At 43.3% G+C, this 17,656-nt stretch overlaps 1 protein-coding gene across 1 annotated transcript in view; it reads left to right on the forward strand.

Moving 5' to 3' along the window:
* Positions 1-13,213, forward strand: part of LOC125153440 (nuclear receptor coactivator 5-like) — a 48,076-nt gene extending 34,863 nt beyond the window's left edge. Inside the window, exons 6-10 of the mRNA XM_047836595.1 lie at positions 970-1,169; positions 4,095-4,370; positions 5,766-5,960; positions 8,602-8,748; positions 12,030-13,213. Coding sequence (XP_047692551.1) covers positions 970-1,169; positions 4,095-4,370; positions 5,766-5,960; positions 8,602-8,748; positions 12,030-12,085 — 874 coding nt within the window. The 3' untranslated portion in view covers positions 12,086-13,213. The remainder of the gene's footprint in view (positions 1-969; positions 1,170-4,094; positions 4,371-5,765; positions 5,961-8,601; positions 8,749-12,029) is intronic.
* The last annotated feature ends 4,443 nt before the right edge of the window (positions 13,214-17,656 follow it).

Raw genomic sequence — 17,656 nt, forward strand, 5'->3', positions numbered from 1 at the left:
TCTGGGGTAGATTCTTTATGACTTGAAGACTGAGGCTGAGAAAATGGGAGATGAGATGACTCTGGGGTTTGATCCCAGGTTGGTTATGGGATGGTTGATATTAACTGAGATGGTTAACTCCAACATTATCCATTTATTCTCTCTCTTTTTCTTTGCCATGCATTTATTTGTTTGTTTGTTTACATGCATTTATTTGTTTGTTTGTTTATTTGCTTATTTATTTAAGTAAACTCTACCCCCAATGTGGGGCTCAAACCTCATGATCAAGTGTCACATGTTCCACCATCTGAGCCAGCCAGGCACCCCTCATCTGTTTACTCTTCAGCAAGGAGTTGTCTCAGTGGCAGTGATCTTAAGAAATACTGGTCTGTCCCAGGAACTAATTGTAAATGAGCATTCTGTTACTTTTCTGAAGATAATAGTCTTACCTCTTCTTTACAATAAATCCTAAATTTTCTTTCATGTACTTTAAATTGAAATTACTTCATCAAATAACTCTGGAACGATTCCATTTTGAAAAATGCTGACCACATTTGTGGTGTGTATGCAGTGTATCATGTCATACAAAAACACGACTTTGACATACTTAGCTTTCTTTATAAAATTCTGTACATAGTCAACCATCTGAGGACACCACATTTTCGGAAAGGAAAGTTTCCTTTGGGTAGAGTTGCCTCCAGTTCTCTTAACTGATCCCATCAGACAGATAATGTACTATTGGTTGTTTTCAGTGTGTCTAAGAATGAAAACAAGTTGTACAGCATGCATGATTTTTGAAAAACTACAGCATCTTTCACTTCACTTATCCAAGTTCAGTAAAAATATAGTATCTTACACTTCACTTACTTAAATTTGTCATCAAAATATCTATGGAACACCTGCTTGGTGACGTATTTTTTTTTTCCCTTTTGTTTGATTGAAAATAACCTACCTGTTTCTTGTGTGTGTGACGTTTTGTTTGTTTTTAAGGGACTACGCAACAGGCATAGGTCATCAGTTGCAGGATCATGGCCTTATGGTGGAAATGATTCACCTCTCCTCGGAATCGAGTCTTACGCGAGCACTCCAGGAAGTTAAAGATGATGGGTCCCCGTTTTGCATTCTTGTCGAACAGTCTAATGTAGAACTTTCCTCTTGCACCGTAATTATACTTGATGAGTCTATCAAAAGTAAGTTAAGCTTAATCTAGAACTATCACTTAAAATAGATCCTGCTTTAAAAATATAATAGTTTTTCTTTGTATGCTGGTACACTTTGAAGGTTCACATTTGTCAGTAACTAAACTGGATCTAGTTGAGGAAAAAGTGACTTGAAGTATCAGAAAATACTCTCCTGTGTATCAGAGGTGATTGAAACTTAAATCATCCTCATTGCTCCTTACTTGTCAGGATATATTGTGCAAAGTATTGTGTAAAAAGTCAATTCTCTCTCTCTCTTTTTTTAACGTTTATTTATTTTGAGAGAGAGAGCGCGCGAGCAGGTGAGGGACGGAGGGAGAGGGGGAATCCCAAAGCAATGGGGCTCGAGCCCATGAACCGTGAGATCATGACCTAAGCTGAAATTAAGAATCAGACGTTTAACCTACTGAGCCACCCAGGCACCCCCACAAGTCAGTTCTTTTTGACCAAATCTCACCACCGTCTTTTCTATGCTCAATGGTAAGTCTAAAAGATGTTATGTTTATCGTCCTGTGCATTCTCTTAGACTACTTTTCTGCTGATTCTGCCTTTCCTGTGATATCTCAAACATTTCTTTATTCTTAGGCTCATGAGAGTGCACAAAAATGAACTCTCTTTTCGTCCCTAAAACACATAGACTTAGGCAGATGCACACATCCTAGACCACCCTCACCTTGCCCTCCTGGTCAGAGCTGCTGCTCCCAGAGAGGCATCTGCCTTGTGAAGGGCCCCTTGGCAGCTTCTCTGGAGTCAGATCCAGACGAGCCTAGGTGCTCTAGTCCTCGTCTTTCTAGAAGCTCTTGGCACCATTCTGTGCAGTCCACACTCACTTACTGAGTTCCTCATGTGTGCTAGGCACTGTCAACCCTGCTTCCTTCCTGTGCCCAGGTGAGCAGCAGCCGGGCAGGCTTCTCCCATCCCAGCTGTGTCTCCATAGCAGCGTATGGTTTTCACTGCTAAGTCAGGAGACCTTTCTCCTCGGCAGAGACCTAGTGGAGTATGGGAGCTGGATTTATATCCTGCCTGTGACTTTGGAGCCTTCAGAGAAGTCGGTGTCAGATTGGTGTCCTAAAATCCAGCTGTAATGTTGAGTCTGGAAAAACAACAGTGGGGAACACTCGGCTTCCCATAGTTTTGAGGCTGCTAGGACGTCTTTTTTTCTGACCATTCCATTTACTTTTACGCTGTGTTGCAACCCACACCCACCTAGCCAGCTCTTGCAGAATACTGTTCCCACTATGGTTTTTTTTAAACATAGAAAATGTCTAATTTATGTTAAACAAATAATAAGACTAAACCACACTTAGGTTCGGAAAATTACGAATCCCCATCTCCGAGGGGTGGGAGTGGGGAACGGCTTGATCTGAATAGGTTGTGTAGAGGACTAATCACATGTGTTATGTTCATGCAAGATGGTTTAGGAAATCCTCACTGAAGTAAGTAGGTTGAATCATTGGTCGGATACGAAAACACTTTTCCAAAGCCAGCACTACTTAAAAAGCATGTGATCTATTTTTACCATGCTACACATTCAGAGAAGGGTTTCTTTTTCATGTCCACAATAGTATTAATAGGTTCATATTTCATTTCCTATCCATGGATTTAATTATTGAACTCAGATGATATGTAAAAAGAACACTGTTTTCTCTTATAAGCTACATCTGTTTTAGCAAAATTAGTCTTTGCTGGCCTCTCTTTCACATTGCTTTAGAGCTGACAGTTTGTTTTATACCTCACGTGTAGCCGTTATTCAGAAGCCCGTGGAGCTGCTCCTGTGCCGAGACAAACACTTAAGACAGACAATGAAACTTTAGCACGTGAAGGCAAATATGTATTCATATCTCGTCCTAAATGTAACCTTCATAAACACTGCTTAGGATTTAGCCAAATACCATAATCTCCATTGTAGCTCTGTAGTGCCCCTTGGGCCCTAAATTTTTCAGAAGTTGGTGATACGTGGCAAGACAGGGTGGGGCCTTCCATCTAAAATTAAACTTTGAAGAAGTCATATTCTCCATAGGTAAACCTAGGAGAGATCAGAAAACACCTATGCATTGACTGTAGCCATTAAAAGCCATTCCTGGTATCTAGAACTTATTTTATATGTGATATATATGTGACCTGACCTGGAAAGGCTTTTAACATGATTTAAGATCCCATGGGCCTGAGCCAGACTGCAGAACCACATAGACGATGGTGGGTTTCTCCCCAGGCTACAGTGGCAGAGCCTAGAAGCCCTGCACTGCAGGTCTGTCTGTGTCTGTCTGTCCGTCTGCCTTTTATCAAAGTGTTACATACACAGAGTTAAAAGATAAGCACTAAAAGGTTTGCAGTGAAAACCAGCAGCCCCATTTCACACTTGCTCTCCTCTCTAAAGGCTCTGTTCTCTGCTTCTACTTGTTTCTTCTGTGGATCACACTCCTCTCAAGTCATCCACCCTGATCACTGAAACCAAATCAGACACCTTCACTTCTAGGATTTTTTTGCCCTTAAACCTTCCTAGTAGCCAGCAGTGGTTGAAGTTACATCCTGTCTTTTTTTTAGGCTAGATTTGCTTAGCGTTATGAATTCCCATTGATACACATGGCACCTGTTTGCTCTCTCTTTCCTTCTGTCTGTCTCTCTCTCTCTCATCAGCGTAGCATGAAGCTGTCCAGTTGTGAAAAGAGGGTTTGTGTGGAAATGGTAAACCAAGCGACACATGTTATAATTTTGAAATAGAATGTAATGTTTGATTTTGAAATCTGACCGGGCACCTGCTGCCGAGGGTCCCAGACCGTCGGATCAATAGGCAACCACATCGTACTGAAAGCTGACACAGTTTAGACGACATGTAGTTGGATTAACGTTATTTTCTGATTTTAAACGAAATCAGGGCGGCCATTTGGTGTAAAGCCGGTTCTTTCTTGTCCTCAGTACATCGTCATATGCCTCTGGAAGATGCCCTGGTGCTGGTAGCTAAAGAATACAGGAGATATTTCTCTAAACGGGAGCAGCAGGAACATGCTGGAATTGCTCTGCAGGCTGGAGATCTCCTGGACGACTTCTTGGCTCGGGAGCACCTTCCCAGCTACTCTGTCCCTTTGGGCATTCAGCACCTTGTCTTCCTGTTGACTGAGGGAAAGCATTTGCGTGGGAATGAGTTGAACCTGCTCATTGACTACCTGAAGACCAGGAAAGGGCAACTGAAAGGTATTTGGCACTGTCTCTCCCCCTTCCCCATTTTAAACCCCAGAAAATCCTTTTCTGCAAATTGCTATGTGAAAAAAACTAGGAAGTTTTTAATTTAATTGAGAGAATATACCTCTGTAATATAAAGGTGTCTGATATGAACATGTTCCGCATAGGAATTACACTATGTTAATGTTTAACTTTTATAGGCTAACATGCTTTTTCTCAAGCTAAATTACCTTTTTTTTTTTTTTTTTTTTTTAATGTTTATTTACTTTTGAGACAGAGAGAGACAGAGCATGAACGGGGGAGGGTCAGAGAGAGGGAGACACAGAATCTGAAACAGGCTCCAGGCTCTGAGCTGTCAGCACAGAGCCCGACGCGGGGCTCGAACTCACAGACTGTGAGATCATGACCTGAGCCGAAGTCGGCCGTTTAACCGACTGAGCCACCCAGGCACCCCTTAAATTACCTTTTGCATCAGATTTTTAATATATAAATAGGATGACTTCTCTATATAGTTGGACATGTGGGAAATAATTTCTCTTCTCTGTTGGTTTACTTTTGTGATTTGAAGTTTCAGCTTGTTAACTGAGACATTTGTAGGTTATTATTAAGTGTATGGTAAACACGAAGAAGCAGTTCCTAATCTTGAAGATTGTAAAGTGCATTTCAGTTATGAGCCAAACTCCTTAAAATGGAGACTTTTTAGTTGTTGTTGTTTTTAAATTTTTTTTAATGTTTATTTATTTTTGAGAGAGAGACAGAGTATGAGTGAGGGAGGGGCAGGGAGAGAGAGAGACACATAAGCAGGCTCCACACTCTGAACTGTCGGCACAGAGCCCGACGTGGGGCTCAAACTGACAAACTGTGAAATCATGACTTAAGCCAAAGTCGGACACCCAACCAATTGAGCCAACCAGGTGCCCCCAGTTTACTTGTTTTGAGTTAAGTATGAGAAGAAGATAATAACCACGTGTCCCCTGTGGGAAAACACAGCTGAGGTTCTAGGACCATGTTAAAACTTTAAAGAAATCCTTCATCTTATAAAATTCACAATGTATTTTACCTTTGTACATTTTTTATTGTACTTTCTCCGGGGTGGGGGGGGGGCTCATAAACTTATAACACAATAGGTTTTTTTTTTCCCCTGGGTGCCTATGTAATTGATTAATTGATTGACAGAAGCATATTAATGTTCTGTTACTTTCAGGTGTACACATAGTGATTTGGTATTTGTATATATTGTCTAATGACCACAGTGAGTCTAGTTAACATCCTGCTTCTCTTTGATCGTAGAAACCTCTCAATCAGGGCAAGCGAAGGTCTTCCTTAAATTCCCGGAGTGTTCTTTGTGTAGCTTGCTGGCCTCTGTAGCAGACTTCTGGTGACCACTTGTTTTCTTCATTTTTCCAGGCTTTGAGACGCCCAAGTCTTTGGCTGGCAGTGATCATCCCTCATTTCAAGGCAGGAATACCCCAGTGGTGGGCAAGCCGCCTCCACTTCTTCCAACCCCTGGAAAGGGATCCTTCTCAGGCCCTCATCCCCCCTTTCCTGCCAGGCCCCCATTGTTAGGGGACAGACCAGGAGGGGCCCTCCTTTCACTACCAGGTCAGTGCGTCCCTCTAGGAATAAGAGATAGCAGTAGCTCTGCTGCCTTTCTTTTTTTATTTTTTTTTATTTTTTTTTTTCAACGTTTATTTATTTTTGGGACAGAGAGAGACAGAGCACGAATGGGGGAGGGGCAGAGAGAGAGGGAGACACAGAATCAGAAACAGGCTCCAGGCTCTGAGCCATCAGCCCAGAGCCCGACGCGGGGCTCTAACTCCCGGACCACGAGATCGTGACCTGGCTGAAGTCGGACGCTTAACCGACTGCGCCACCCAGGCACCCCTCTGCTGCCTTTCCAGGCATCGCCCTGAGAGAACAGGACAGCTTAGAGCCATTGCCATGTTTGTTGTCATAGTCTGAGTGTTAAGATTTCAGAGGCCTGGGGGAGACACCTGGGGCTTCAGTGGATGCAATTCCTCTTGAATGAGTTGCCGAAGTTCAAGTTTTAACACAGGGAGCTCTCTTGTCAGGGTTGGTGGCCACATTTAGAATGGCTTACACGCAGTTCTCTTAGGAAGCACTCTGAATTCCATAGTGTTTTCGAGGCTTTTCTGAGCCCTTGGTGCTAAATAGTATCTGACATCTGCCTAAAATGAGGTTGTATTACTGTGGACTTTTTCCATTGTAAGTGACAGGGACCTAACTCAGTTAGCTTCAAACAAGGAGACCTGACTGGCTTCCATAACCGAAAAGCCCCACAGTTGACTAACTTCTGGCTGAACTGGATCCTGCTGCTCAAGCACGTTCATCAGACGTGCATCTCTTCCTCTGGGAGGACACGGGGTGTGGGACTAGCCACTTGGGGTACAGACTTCCAGTCAAGCCCAGTGTCTGGCCCTGGTTCCTGGGGCCCCGAGTGTCTGAGCCTTTCCTGTTTCTTGAAGATAAAGAGTTTTAACTCCTCTGCAGGCACCTGGGATGCAGCTACCTCTAATTAGTCACTTCCTTCTCTGTTCCTCATGTTTGGATGCTTTTGTCTTCTCTCGTGTTCTCCTTGTGTGTTAGCAGTGGCAGCAGGGAAGGAATGGATGAAAGTCTGCCATGTTAAAGACAAAGTTGGCAGAGAAGTCTGTGGAACGGTGGCTTTTCTCTTGGGCCTCGAATAAAACTTGGACCTGGGATGCATTTGGGCATGAGTCAAATATTGCTTTTGACTTTTATGTGAGCAGGGATTATTTTAGCCCCAGATTTTTCTTACAAGCATAGTATTATTCCACCTTGAGTATTATTGTGGCTCAGAATAGAGGGAATGTGCCCTCTTGCTTTGGTGGTGGTACTCATGTACATCTGTTATTGGCAAAGTCAGTCTCTGTTGAAGATCCACAGCCCCTAGGGACGAATATTTCTGTGCACCCCTCCCTTTCTGACCTGGCAACCTTCAGGATGATTGAGAGTATAGTTTCAGGTGTTCTTCATTCCTGACACAGCCTGGCCTTTCTTGCTGTCCTGTGTTTGTTCCTTCTTTCCTTCTGCTACTCTCACCATGCCTCCCTGTGCCTCGGCCAGCCCCTGGTCCACCTCTGGGCATTCTTACCACCTGGCTCCTGTGAGAAGTGAGTGAATTAAGAAGAGAAGGAAGGGCTTAGGAGGAGATCTTTTGCTCTGAGTTGCTTCTCATCCTTGCCAAAAGTTTCAAAACAAAATTCTTTCAGACCCTCAGAAATGGTTTGGTGTGAACTGTGGAAAAAAAAGCCCTGTTTGACAGGGTGAGGACTGGGCAAGGCAGACCAACTGCCCAAGAGAGAAGAGACAGGGTGCTAGACCATATGTTAGATCCCTGTGACTGTGTCCGGGCCAGTGTTCTAGGCGGATGGATGTTCGATCCTCAGGAACAGAGTGCTTCAGGTACGTTATAGATCTGCCTTTATGAACCTCACTGCTTCGGATGTTTGAGAAAATATATTCCAAGTGTCAAGACAGAACATTTGAAACTAAACCCACTTGTGAAAAGGTGAGGGTAGAGGACCAGGATGTCAAGACACGCGTGGACTAGACTACGGGTTTGCAAACTTCTTTCTTTCTTTTTTTTTAATGTTTTTATTTATTTTTGAGACAGAGAGAGACAGAGCATGAGCAGGGGAGGGGCAGAGAGAGAGGGAGACACAGAATCCAAAGCAGGCTCCAGGCTCTGAGCTGTCAGCACAGAGCCCGATGTGGGACTTGAACTCATGGACTGTGAGATCACGACCTGAGCTGAAGTCGGTCGCTTAACCGACTGAGCCACCCAGGCGCCCCCGGTTTGCAAACATCTTAAAGGGCCAGATAGAAATAGGTTATTTTTAGTGTTATAGGTTATATTTAGTGCAGGCCAAGAAGCAAAAATCAAGGATATTATGTACATACTTATATAACCATTTAAAAATGAGAAAACTATCTCAGCTCACAGTTTGTACCAAAACATACAGCAGGCTGGATTTGGCCCCCAGACACTAGTTAGCTGACCCCTGCACAACCACTGAGGCACAGTCTGGTCCCAGAGAGGACTTGGTAGAGCTTGGAGGAGCTGAGGTTTGTGTGTGTGGCAGGTGCTCCGTCCTCCGGCCCTTTCTAATGATTAAGGAAAAGTCCCTGTGGGAAGAGCAGCTGAAACCAGGTTCACCCTGTATCTTCCTGTTTATATTTTGGTGTCTGTGCTCTGCAGGATTGGTCAACCCCAAAGGTCTGTTTGTCCCTCCCCTGCTTCCAGCAGCCCCCTCCAGGAGACCTGTTCCTTTGCGATGCCCCCATCCCAAGCATGCGAAGCGCCCACTACTTGGGGAGAAGCCAGGCCTTCTAGCACCACCGCCAGGTGAGTAGGCAGGTGAGCTGTGAGTGGCATTCTGGTGTCATGCTGTCCAGTGGGAACTTTCTGCGACAGAGGAAATGTTCTACAGCCGTGTGGCCACATGTGGCTATTGAAGTGTGGCTGGTAAGACTGAGGAACTGAATTTTTAATTTTGTTTGATTTTAATTAATTTAAATGACTGTAGTCATGTATAATTACATAGTAGTCACATGCGGCTAGTGGCTACTGTAATGGTCAGAGTAGTTCTAGGCTATTGGACATGTCAAGAGGCAAAAGAGTGTCACTAAATTCCTGCTAGAAACTAATGCCTGTCTCAGTCTCTATGCTTAAGACTTGCTCTGTGGTTAAGAAAGGAGATTACTTGGGGCGCCTGGGTGGCTCAGTCGGTTGAGCGTCCGACTCTGGCTCAGGTCATGGTCTCGTGGTCTGTGAGTTCGAGCCCCGCGTCGGGCTCTGTGCTGACGGCTCAGAGCCTGGAGCCTGTTTCTGATTCTGTGTCTCTGTCTCTCTCTGCCCCTCCCCCCCTCATGTTCCACCTCTCTCTCTCTCTCTCTCTCTGTCAAAAATAAATAAACATTAAGAAAGGAGATTACTAAGGGTCAGAGAGGTGTTAATGGGACACCAGCACTACTAGAAACTGTCCTTGACTATGACTATTCAGAAGGATTACAAGAAGCTGGCAAAGGGAGTATCTTCTAATGAGGTTGAGTGTCGTGTAATTGTGTGCCTGAGTATCCCTGACATTGTTGAGAGGTGTGCGCTTTGTTTCTGCTTGGCTCAAGGAGACGCACAGCCTCTCTGCTGCCTGGCAGAAGGACAGGAACCTGACCAGTCATATTTAAGGTACTGACTGATTGATACCCAGCCCAGAGGCTGCTGTCTTCCTTCTCAGTGCAGGCCTGGCCAGCTCTTCTCTGATGCTGCCTTCCCTCCTGTATGGCTGGGAGACATGAGGCCAGAGGCCCTCAAGTTGCCCCCAACCCCACTAAGGCCCAAAGGTGGTGGTAAGAGCTGAGATGCACTCTGGCTTAGGTGGAAGGCAGCCAAGGAGGCATTTTGCTGACTTCATTTCTAGTCATTCAGGCTTACCAAGCCTAAGTAAAGGCACTGCCCAGAGTTCCTCTTAGTTCACTGTTATGTTTGAGTTCTCTCCTGAGATTTGGTGCTGAAGCCCCAGGTCTTAGGAAAACAAGCGTTTGTCCCTCTTTGTTCTTTATACAAGAGACATTTTTCTTCCCCCCCCCCCCTTTTTTTAAGTTTATTTATTTATTTTGAGAGAGAGACAGCATGAGCAGGGGAGGGGCAGAGACAAGGAGAGACAGAATCCCAAGAAGGCTCCCTGCTGCCACTGCAGAGCCTGACACTGGGCTCGAACTCACAGACTGATATCATGACCTGAGCCAAGATCAAGAGTCAGATGCTTAACCAACTGAGCCACTCAGGCGCGCTGCAAGAAACATTTTTCTTGAAACGTACTGCCATTTAAAAAAATTTTTTCACATTTGTTTTTAAGAGAGAGAGAGAGAGAGCAGAAGCAGGGGAAGGGCAGAGAGAGAGGGAGACACAGAATCTAAAGCAGGCTCCAGGCTCTCAGCTGTCAGCACAGATCCCAGTGCAGGGCTCCAACTCACGAACCATGAGATCGTGACCTGAGCCGAAGGTGGACTCTCAACCGACTGAGCCACCCAGCGCCCCTGCCATTTTAAAGTTTTAATCCCTGGGTCACCTGGCTGTTTCAGTTGATAGAGCATGGGACTCTTGAACTCAGGGTTGTGAGTTTGAGCCCCACATTGGGGGTAGAGTATACTTAAAAAAAAATAAGTTTCAGTCCTCTGTGTTTTAGTCAAACATGGCTCTGCAAGATATACATTGGTGTGGTTGTGGTATAAAGGATAGGTCTTTATAAAATGGTGGCAAGACATGGAATAGACGTAGGTCAGTGATTCCCACCCTTCTGGGAACCCAGACAATCTGTCTAATTCTGAAGTTCCTCATCTGACAGACCACATTTAGGGAAATTTTGAGAATTTTCCTTACCCCTAAGATGGCCCTCTTTGGCTTCTGAAGGCCAGCTCATCCCCAAATTCCAGGACTAATAGTTAGAGAAAACATTTTTTTAATGTATATATTTTTTAATCCTTATTTATTTGAGAGCAAGCAGGGGAGGGGCAGAGAGAGGTGGGGGGTGGGGGACAGAGAATCCAAAGCAGGCTGCACGCTGACAGCAGAGAGCCGGATGCGGGGGCTTGAACTCATGAACCGTGAAATTATGACCTGAGCTGAAGTCAGCCGCTTTAACCGACTGAGCCACCCAGGTGCCCTGGAGAAAAAGTTTTTAAAAAAACAAAAAGGAAAACAGGAAGCATGCCATTGCAAGGTATAACCATAATAGTTACCATGTATTGAATTCCTGTTGTGTCCCAGGCGTTGAGGCAATTTCATTTAGTCTTCAAGTAACCTTGTGGGCTAATAGTGAGATTATCTGTTTTGTACATGAGTCACCCAAGGCTCAGAGGGTGATTAGCCTGGATGAGGTCACATAGTGGTACGTGATGGAGTGGCGACTGCACACCAGCCATGAAGCTCCACACTCTGTGTTCTCACTCACCACACAATCCAAAAGGTCGTAGACTTTTGCTTGGATTTCAACCACATCCTTCTAGTCACAGTGTAAGGGCTGCAGAGATTTTGAGGAAAGAGTGGCTGTGGTCAATGTGGGGCAGCCTTGGCGGAAGTCAGGTATTAGGGTACCTGAAAGGGAGAGGCACCCAGGTCTCCTGCTGATCGAGAGGGACCTTTGGGTGAAGTGTTTATAACAGCACAGGTGGGGATGGGACTAGGTGTCCTCTAGCCCTTTGTAAGATGAGGGCTAGCACCAGGTGCCAGGATTAAATGAGATAATATGAATGAACAGCTTTTTTTTTTTTAATGTTTATTTATTTTTTAAGGTGGGGGAAGGGCAGAGAGAGGGAGACAGAATAGGAAGTAGGCTGCAGGCTCTGAGCTGTCAGCACAGAGCCTGACACGGGGCTTAAACTCACGAATTGGGAGGTCATAACCTGAGCAGAAGTTGGATGCTTAACTGACTGAGCCACCCAGGTGCCCCTAATGAACAGCTTTTAAGACGCCCCAAGAATTACACATATGTCTGTCTGCTGGGGCTGCAGCTAGGTTAGACTCTTCCTGCAGAGGTGGGTGTGGCTGGAAGGCATCAGTCACCTGGGGGCTCTGCAGACCAGGAAGAGGGACACATACTGATGCTGTCATGTCCCTCCTCTTTATAGATCTCCAGTCAGTGCTGCTCAGGCAGGCAGCTCAATCCACGTCTTTGCTGAACTAAGGAAAGCTCCCTGGGGCTAGGAAAACAAGGTGGCTGCGGCCCAGATGGCAGCTTCGCCCTCCTTGGAGGACCGGGTCCCTGTCTGATCCTGGTGTCCAGGCAGTGGGTGCGAACGTGTTTCCCTTCTGTCTAGTACACAGTCCCTGGCAACGTGTTTCATGTTTGGAGGTTCTTTGTTCCAAACTGGAGGTTTGTGGAAGATCATTGTTACAGATACTGGATCTCAAAGTTGTTTGATTATATACATATTAAAATATAATAAAAACTTCTAGCTTTTACATACTGGTTGCCACTTTTTAAGGACTTGTTATTTTGGAATAATTTTAGATTTACAGAAAATTCCCGAAGATAGTACCGTGAGTTCCCTTTATCCAGCTTCCCCTAATGTTAGCATCTTATATAACCATGGTACCTTTACTGGGAAATTTGCATTAGTACAATAATGTTAACTGTATTATAGACTTTTGTTTTAGCAGTTTTTCAGCTAATGTCATTTTTCTGTTTCAGGAACTATTTTGGGTACCACATTGCATTTATACTCCTTTAACTTTATTATGTTCCAGTTTTTTTTTATGAAACATTTAAATGTATAGAAAATTTGAATGACGAGTACAATGAACACCCATATACTCTGTATCAAGAATTGTTAACATTCTGCCATTTCTTAAGTTGTGCATATGTCTGTGTAAATAAATTTTTTTTCTCAACCATGAAAGTAAGTTGCAGAGTTCATGACACCCTACCTTTAAATACTTAAGCCTGTAGCATGCATCTCTAAAACTGGGAATGTTCTCCTATATAATTATGATAAAGTTTCACACCTTAAAAATTAATAATAATTCTATAATATCTAATATCTGGTTTCCTGATTTGAATTTTCTCATTTGTCCCCCAGAAGCTTTTATGACTTTTTTTTTTTTTAAGATTTTATTTTACCCAATGTGGGGCTAAAACCTATAACCCTGAGATTAAGAGTTGTACACTCCATTGACTGAGCCAGCCAGGCACCCCTTTCGTGGCCTTTTTTAAAAGCCAGGATTTAATTGGTTTGTATATTGCATTTTTTTAAATAATCTGCCCCCAATTTTATTTTATTTTTTTTTTTGAAGTTTACTTTTTGAGAGAGAGATAGAGAGCGCAAGTGGGGCGGGTCAGAGAGAAAGGGGGACAGAGGATCCAAAGCAGGCTCCACACTGACAGAGAGCCTGATGCAGGGCTTGAACTCACAAACTGTGAGATCATGACCTGAGCTGAAGTCAGACACCTAAATGACTGAGCCACCCAGGCACCCCTCTCTCCGCCTTTTTAAAAATTAAGCAAGCTTTATGCCCAATGTGGGGCTTGAACTCATGATTCCAGGAGTCTCCTGCTTTATCGACTGACCCATCCAGGCGCCGCATTTCGTTTTTATTTTATTTTAGTTTTTATTTTTGAGAGAGACTACATGAGCTGTGGGGGGTGGGGAGGGGGAAGCAGGGCACAGAGAGAGGGAGAGAGAGAATCTGAAGCAGGCTCCATCCACAGTACACAGCCTGATACCAGGACTTGATCCCTGAGATCATGACCTGAGCCAAATTCAAGCATCATGGGATGCTTAACTGATTGAGCCACCCAGGCGCCTCCTGCATTTGGTTTTTATGTGTGCTTAGTTTATTTTAATCTAGAATACCGCCCCCCCCCCCCCACCACCACCCGCCTCCAGTGATACTGACTTTGAATCTAAGCCACTTACCTTTTTCTGCATTTGTCTGATTGTTTCTTCAGGGCATCATGTAACTGTTCTTCTATTCCTTATATTTTCTGTATCCTAGAAGTTTGGTCTAGAGGCTTGATTAGGTTCAAGTCCTATATTTTGGCAAGGATATTTCACAGATGGTGCTAATTCCTATTGCATTGCATCAGAAGGCACGTAACAGTTGTCCTGCTGGGAATGCTGCTGTGCTTGGTCCCTTAAGGTGAGGTGGTTACTGCCTTGGAGCAGGTAGGTTTCTCCCTTGAGGCTTGATACTTTGGCATCAAGCAAATACCTGTTCCCCAACAACTTTGACCTACTTGTTTTAGTGTCCACTGATGATTCTTGCCTGATTCAATTACTATATTGGGCCCTGCCCCCTTTTTTTTTAAGTTTATTTTGAGAGAGAGAGAGAGAGAGAGAGGGAGAGAGAGAGAGGGAGAGGGAGACAGAGGATCCGAGGTGGGCTCCATGCTGACAGCAGAGACCCTGACATGGGGCTTGAACTCACGAACCACGAGATCATGACCTGAGCCGAAGTCAGATGCTTAACCAACTGAGCCACCCAGGAACTCCGTCCCTTCTTTTAATTGAAGTATAACATCTTAAGTGTTCAGTTTACTGAATTTTAAAAAATCATACAAACCAAGGTTCCAGCACCCAAAAGAAGGTATAGACCTTTCTGTCACTTCAGAATATTCCAGGCATTCCCCTTCCTCCCGCCAGCCCTTTCTGACTTCTATCACCTTAGTTTTGTCTGTTTTTATAGGTTATGTAAATGGAATTGTATATATTTATTGTGGTGATCATTTCACAATATATACAAATACTCAATTGTGTTGTACACCTGAAACAAATAATAATGTATGTGCTTTATACCTCAACAACAAAGAAGATTAAAGATAATTTTTATAGATATGCAAATAAGCTCTTTTCAGTGGAGGTTTTATTGACTTCCCTTCTCCAGTATAGAAGAGTTCAGTTTTGTTTTGATTTGTACATTCATTTCAATACTTCTGATTTAAAAATGTGACTTTGGGGGCGCCTAGCTGGCTCAGTTGGTGGAGTGTATGACTCTTGATCTTGTGTTTGTGAGTTCAAGCCCCATGTTGGGTGGAGAGATTACTTAAAAAATAAAATAAAATAAAAGTGTGACTTTGCTTGCATTGTTCTTTAAACTGGTTGTGACACTTTACTGGTTGCCTCTTTAATAGTGATTTAAATAAAATTTTTAATGCATGTTTATTTTTAAAAAGTGGAATCCACTGCTTCAGATTCTGTGTCTCCCTCTCTCTGTTCCTCCCCCACTCACACTCTGTCTCTCTCTCAAAAATAAATAAACATTAAAAAATTTTTTTAAAAAACGGGGGGAGAGCACCTGGGTGGCTCAGTCGGAAGCGTCCAACTTCGGCTCAGGTCATGATCTCATGGTTCGTGGGTTTGAGCCCCACATCGGGCTCTGTACTGACAGCTCAGAGCCTGGAGCCTGCTTTGGATCTGTGTCTCCCTCTCTCTCTGCTCCTCCCCCACTCACACTCTGTCTCTGTCTCATAAATAAACATTAAAAAAAATGTTTTTAAGTGGAATCCTGCAGTATATATTTTATGGAGACTATCTTATTTTGCTTCATAGAATGCTGTAGAAGTTCACCCTTATTGTTGCCTGAGTGCATAGATTGTTCCTTTTTGTTGCTATAGGGAAGGTCATCGTATGGATATACCACAGGCTGTCCGTTCCCCTGATGATAGACTTTGGAGTTGTTTCCAGGTTTTGGCTATTATAAGATTGCTTATTCAGGTCCTTTTGTAGACATACATTTTCATTTCTCTTGGGTAAATACCTAGGGACAGAATTGTTGAATTTAATAAGAATTGCCAAAGTGGCACCACCATTTGATAAAGCTGCCAGCAGTGTCTGAGAGCTCTGGTGTCTCCACACCCTGCCTCGCTTTTGGTCCCGTCAGTCTTTCCACGAGCATGAAATGTTTGTCATTTTTGTTTTAGTTTGCGTTTCCTTGATGACTAAGGACGTGGAGCACCTTTTTCTTTTTCACTGTTTATGTTTCGGGAACAGGCTAGTGAAGACTTAGAAAGGCTTTTTTTCCTCTGTGTTTCTGAGCACCACCTGTAGTAACAAAGTGCCACAAACGGCGTGGCTTAAAACAACAGAAATTGTCCCACAGTTCTGGAGGCTAGAAGTGTGACATCAAAGTGTCAGCCAGGCCTTGCTTCCTACTGAAACCTGTCCGGGGGAACCCTTTCCTGATTCTTCTAGCTCTTGGCATTTGCCAGGGATCTTTGGTGTTCTTTGGCTTGTAGAAGCACCGCTCCCATCTCTGCCTCTGTTGCCACATGGCCATCATTCCTTGTGTGTCTCTATGTTGGCTGTACCCTATGCATGGTTTTTTTTTTTTTCCTTCCACAGCTTTAAAAAGAAACTTTTTCCCCTTTACCTCAAGGCATCTCCTTAGATGACACAAACTTGTAGGTCTTTTCCTGCATACTGGGAAGGCTTACATCTGGCTGGGAGTTCTCTGGATTGCTCTATTGACATTTAGTGTCCTGCCCTGCCAAGTGGGTGACATGGGGCAAGGTGGAGGCCCTGGTTGGTGGCCATATACCAAGTTGTAGAGGGATAGGAGGTTAAGAAACTCATCCCTATGGAGCCATCAAGTCTTGTCCTGCGAGTCTGCCCTCAGATGATGCTGGTGTTAGTCACCAAGCTCTCTGCTCTCTGCCGGCCTTCAAGAGACTTCCTGAGGGGCGTCTGAGCCCTCCTTTGCACATAAATATACATAAGAGACAAATATACATCTGTCTTTCTGGAGACAGAGTTGTGGGATGAATCACTAGCATCTACAGGGGAAAGACTTTTTATTTTCTTATAGGGATATAAATAATTTAGTAGAACAAGATTAGAACAGTAACTTGTGTTAAGGTTTTGAAGATAGTTTGTATATTTCTTAAAAACAGATTTTTCTGATGTTGGTTTATTCTTTTTTAAAAATTAGTATTTTAAAAAATAGATGATACATATACACAATACAAAATTGAAAAAATCAAAAAGTAAACAGTAAAAAATAGTTGTCCCATTTCTGTTTCTTAGTAATGGTTTCTCACAGATATTTGTATAGATGTTTATCCATATGCAAACGTATATAGACTTATGCTCAGACGGTCACATCCTGTGAACACTGTTCTGCCTCTTTAGGTAGGCTTTTCATTGTATCTTGAAAATGATTTTAAAGTCAAACATATTACTGCCTCCTTTTTAATGATTACACATCATTCTGGAGTATAGATTTGCCTTAATTCATCAGATCTTACTGACAGACACTTTAGGTCATTTCTAATCTTTTTCTGCTTTGAGCAACAAGTTTTAAAGCTGGTTTCAAATATTCCTAATTATTACTCAATAAGAAATGACAAAAGTGATTTCTACTATTAGGAGTGTAAAGAAAACTCATGTTGTGAATTTTACAAATAAAAGTATATCACTTTGGCCAAACGTATGCTTATCTTCAGGCCATAAATTAGTAGGCTAGGATAATATTTGGAAAGGAGGTCCAGTGAGGTATACTTTCTGGCATTACAGTAGGAAGTTTGGGGTATAATGATGAACACTGATTTATCCCATATGGATTTTGGATAAAAATGTTTACTAGACTGAAACTTCTAATACTATTTTTTCAATAGTTTGCTAAATATATTTTTATTTTCCACTTAAGTCTGTGATTTTTGTTTTAAATGCCTTGGGAGCAAAGCAGGTCTGTCTGAGCTGTTGTGTGAGTGAAGACAAGAACCAGGCTGAAGCCTTTGTCCAGATTTTTTTTAATGTTT

This window comes from Prionailurus viverrinus, chromosome E2, assembly GCF_022837055.1.
Source record: "Prionailurus viverrinus isolate Anna chromosome E2, UM_Priviv_1.0, whole genome shotgun sequence".
NCBI classification, from domain to species: domain Eukaryota; kingdom Metazoa; phylum Chordata; class Mammalia; order Carnivora; family Felidae; genus Prionailurus; species Prionailurus viverrinus.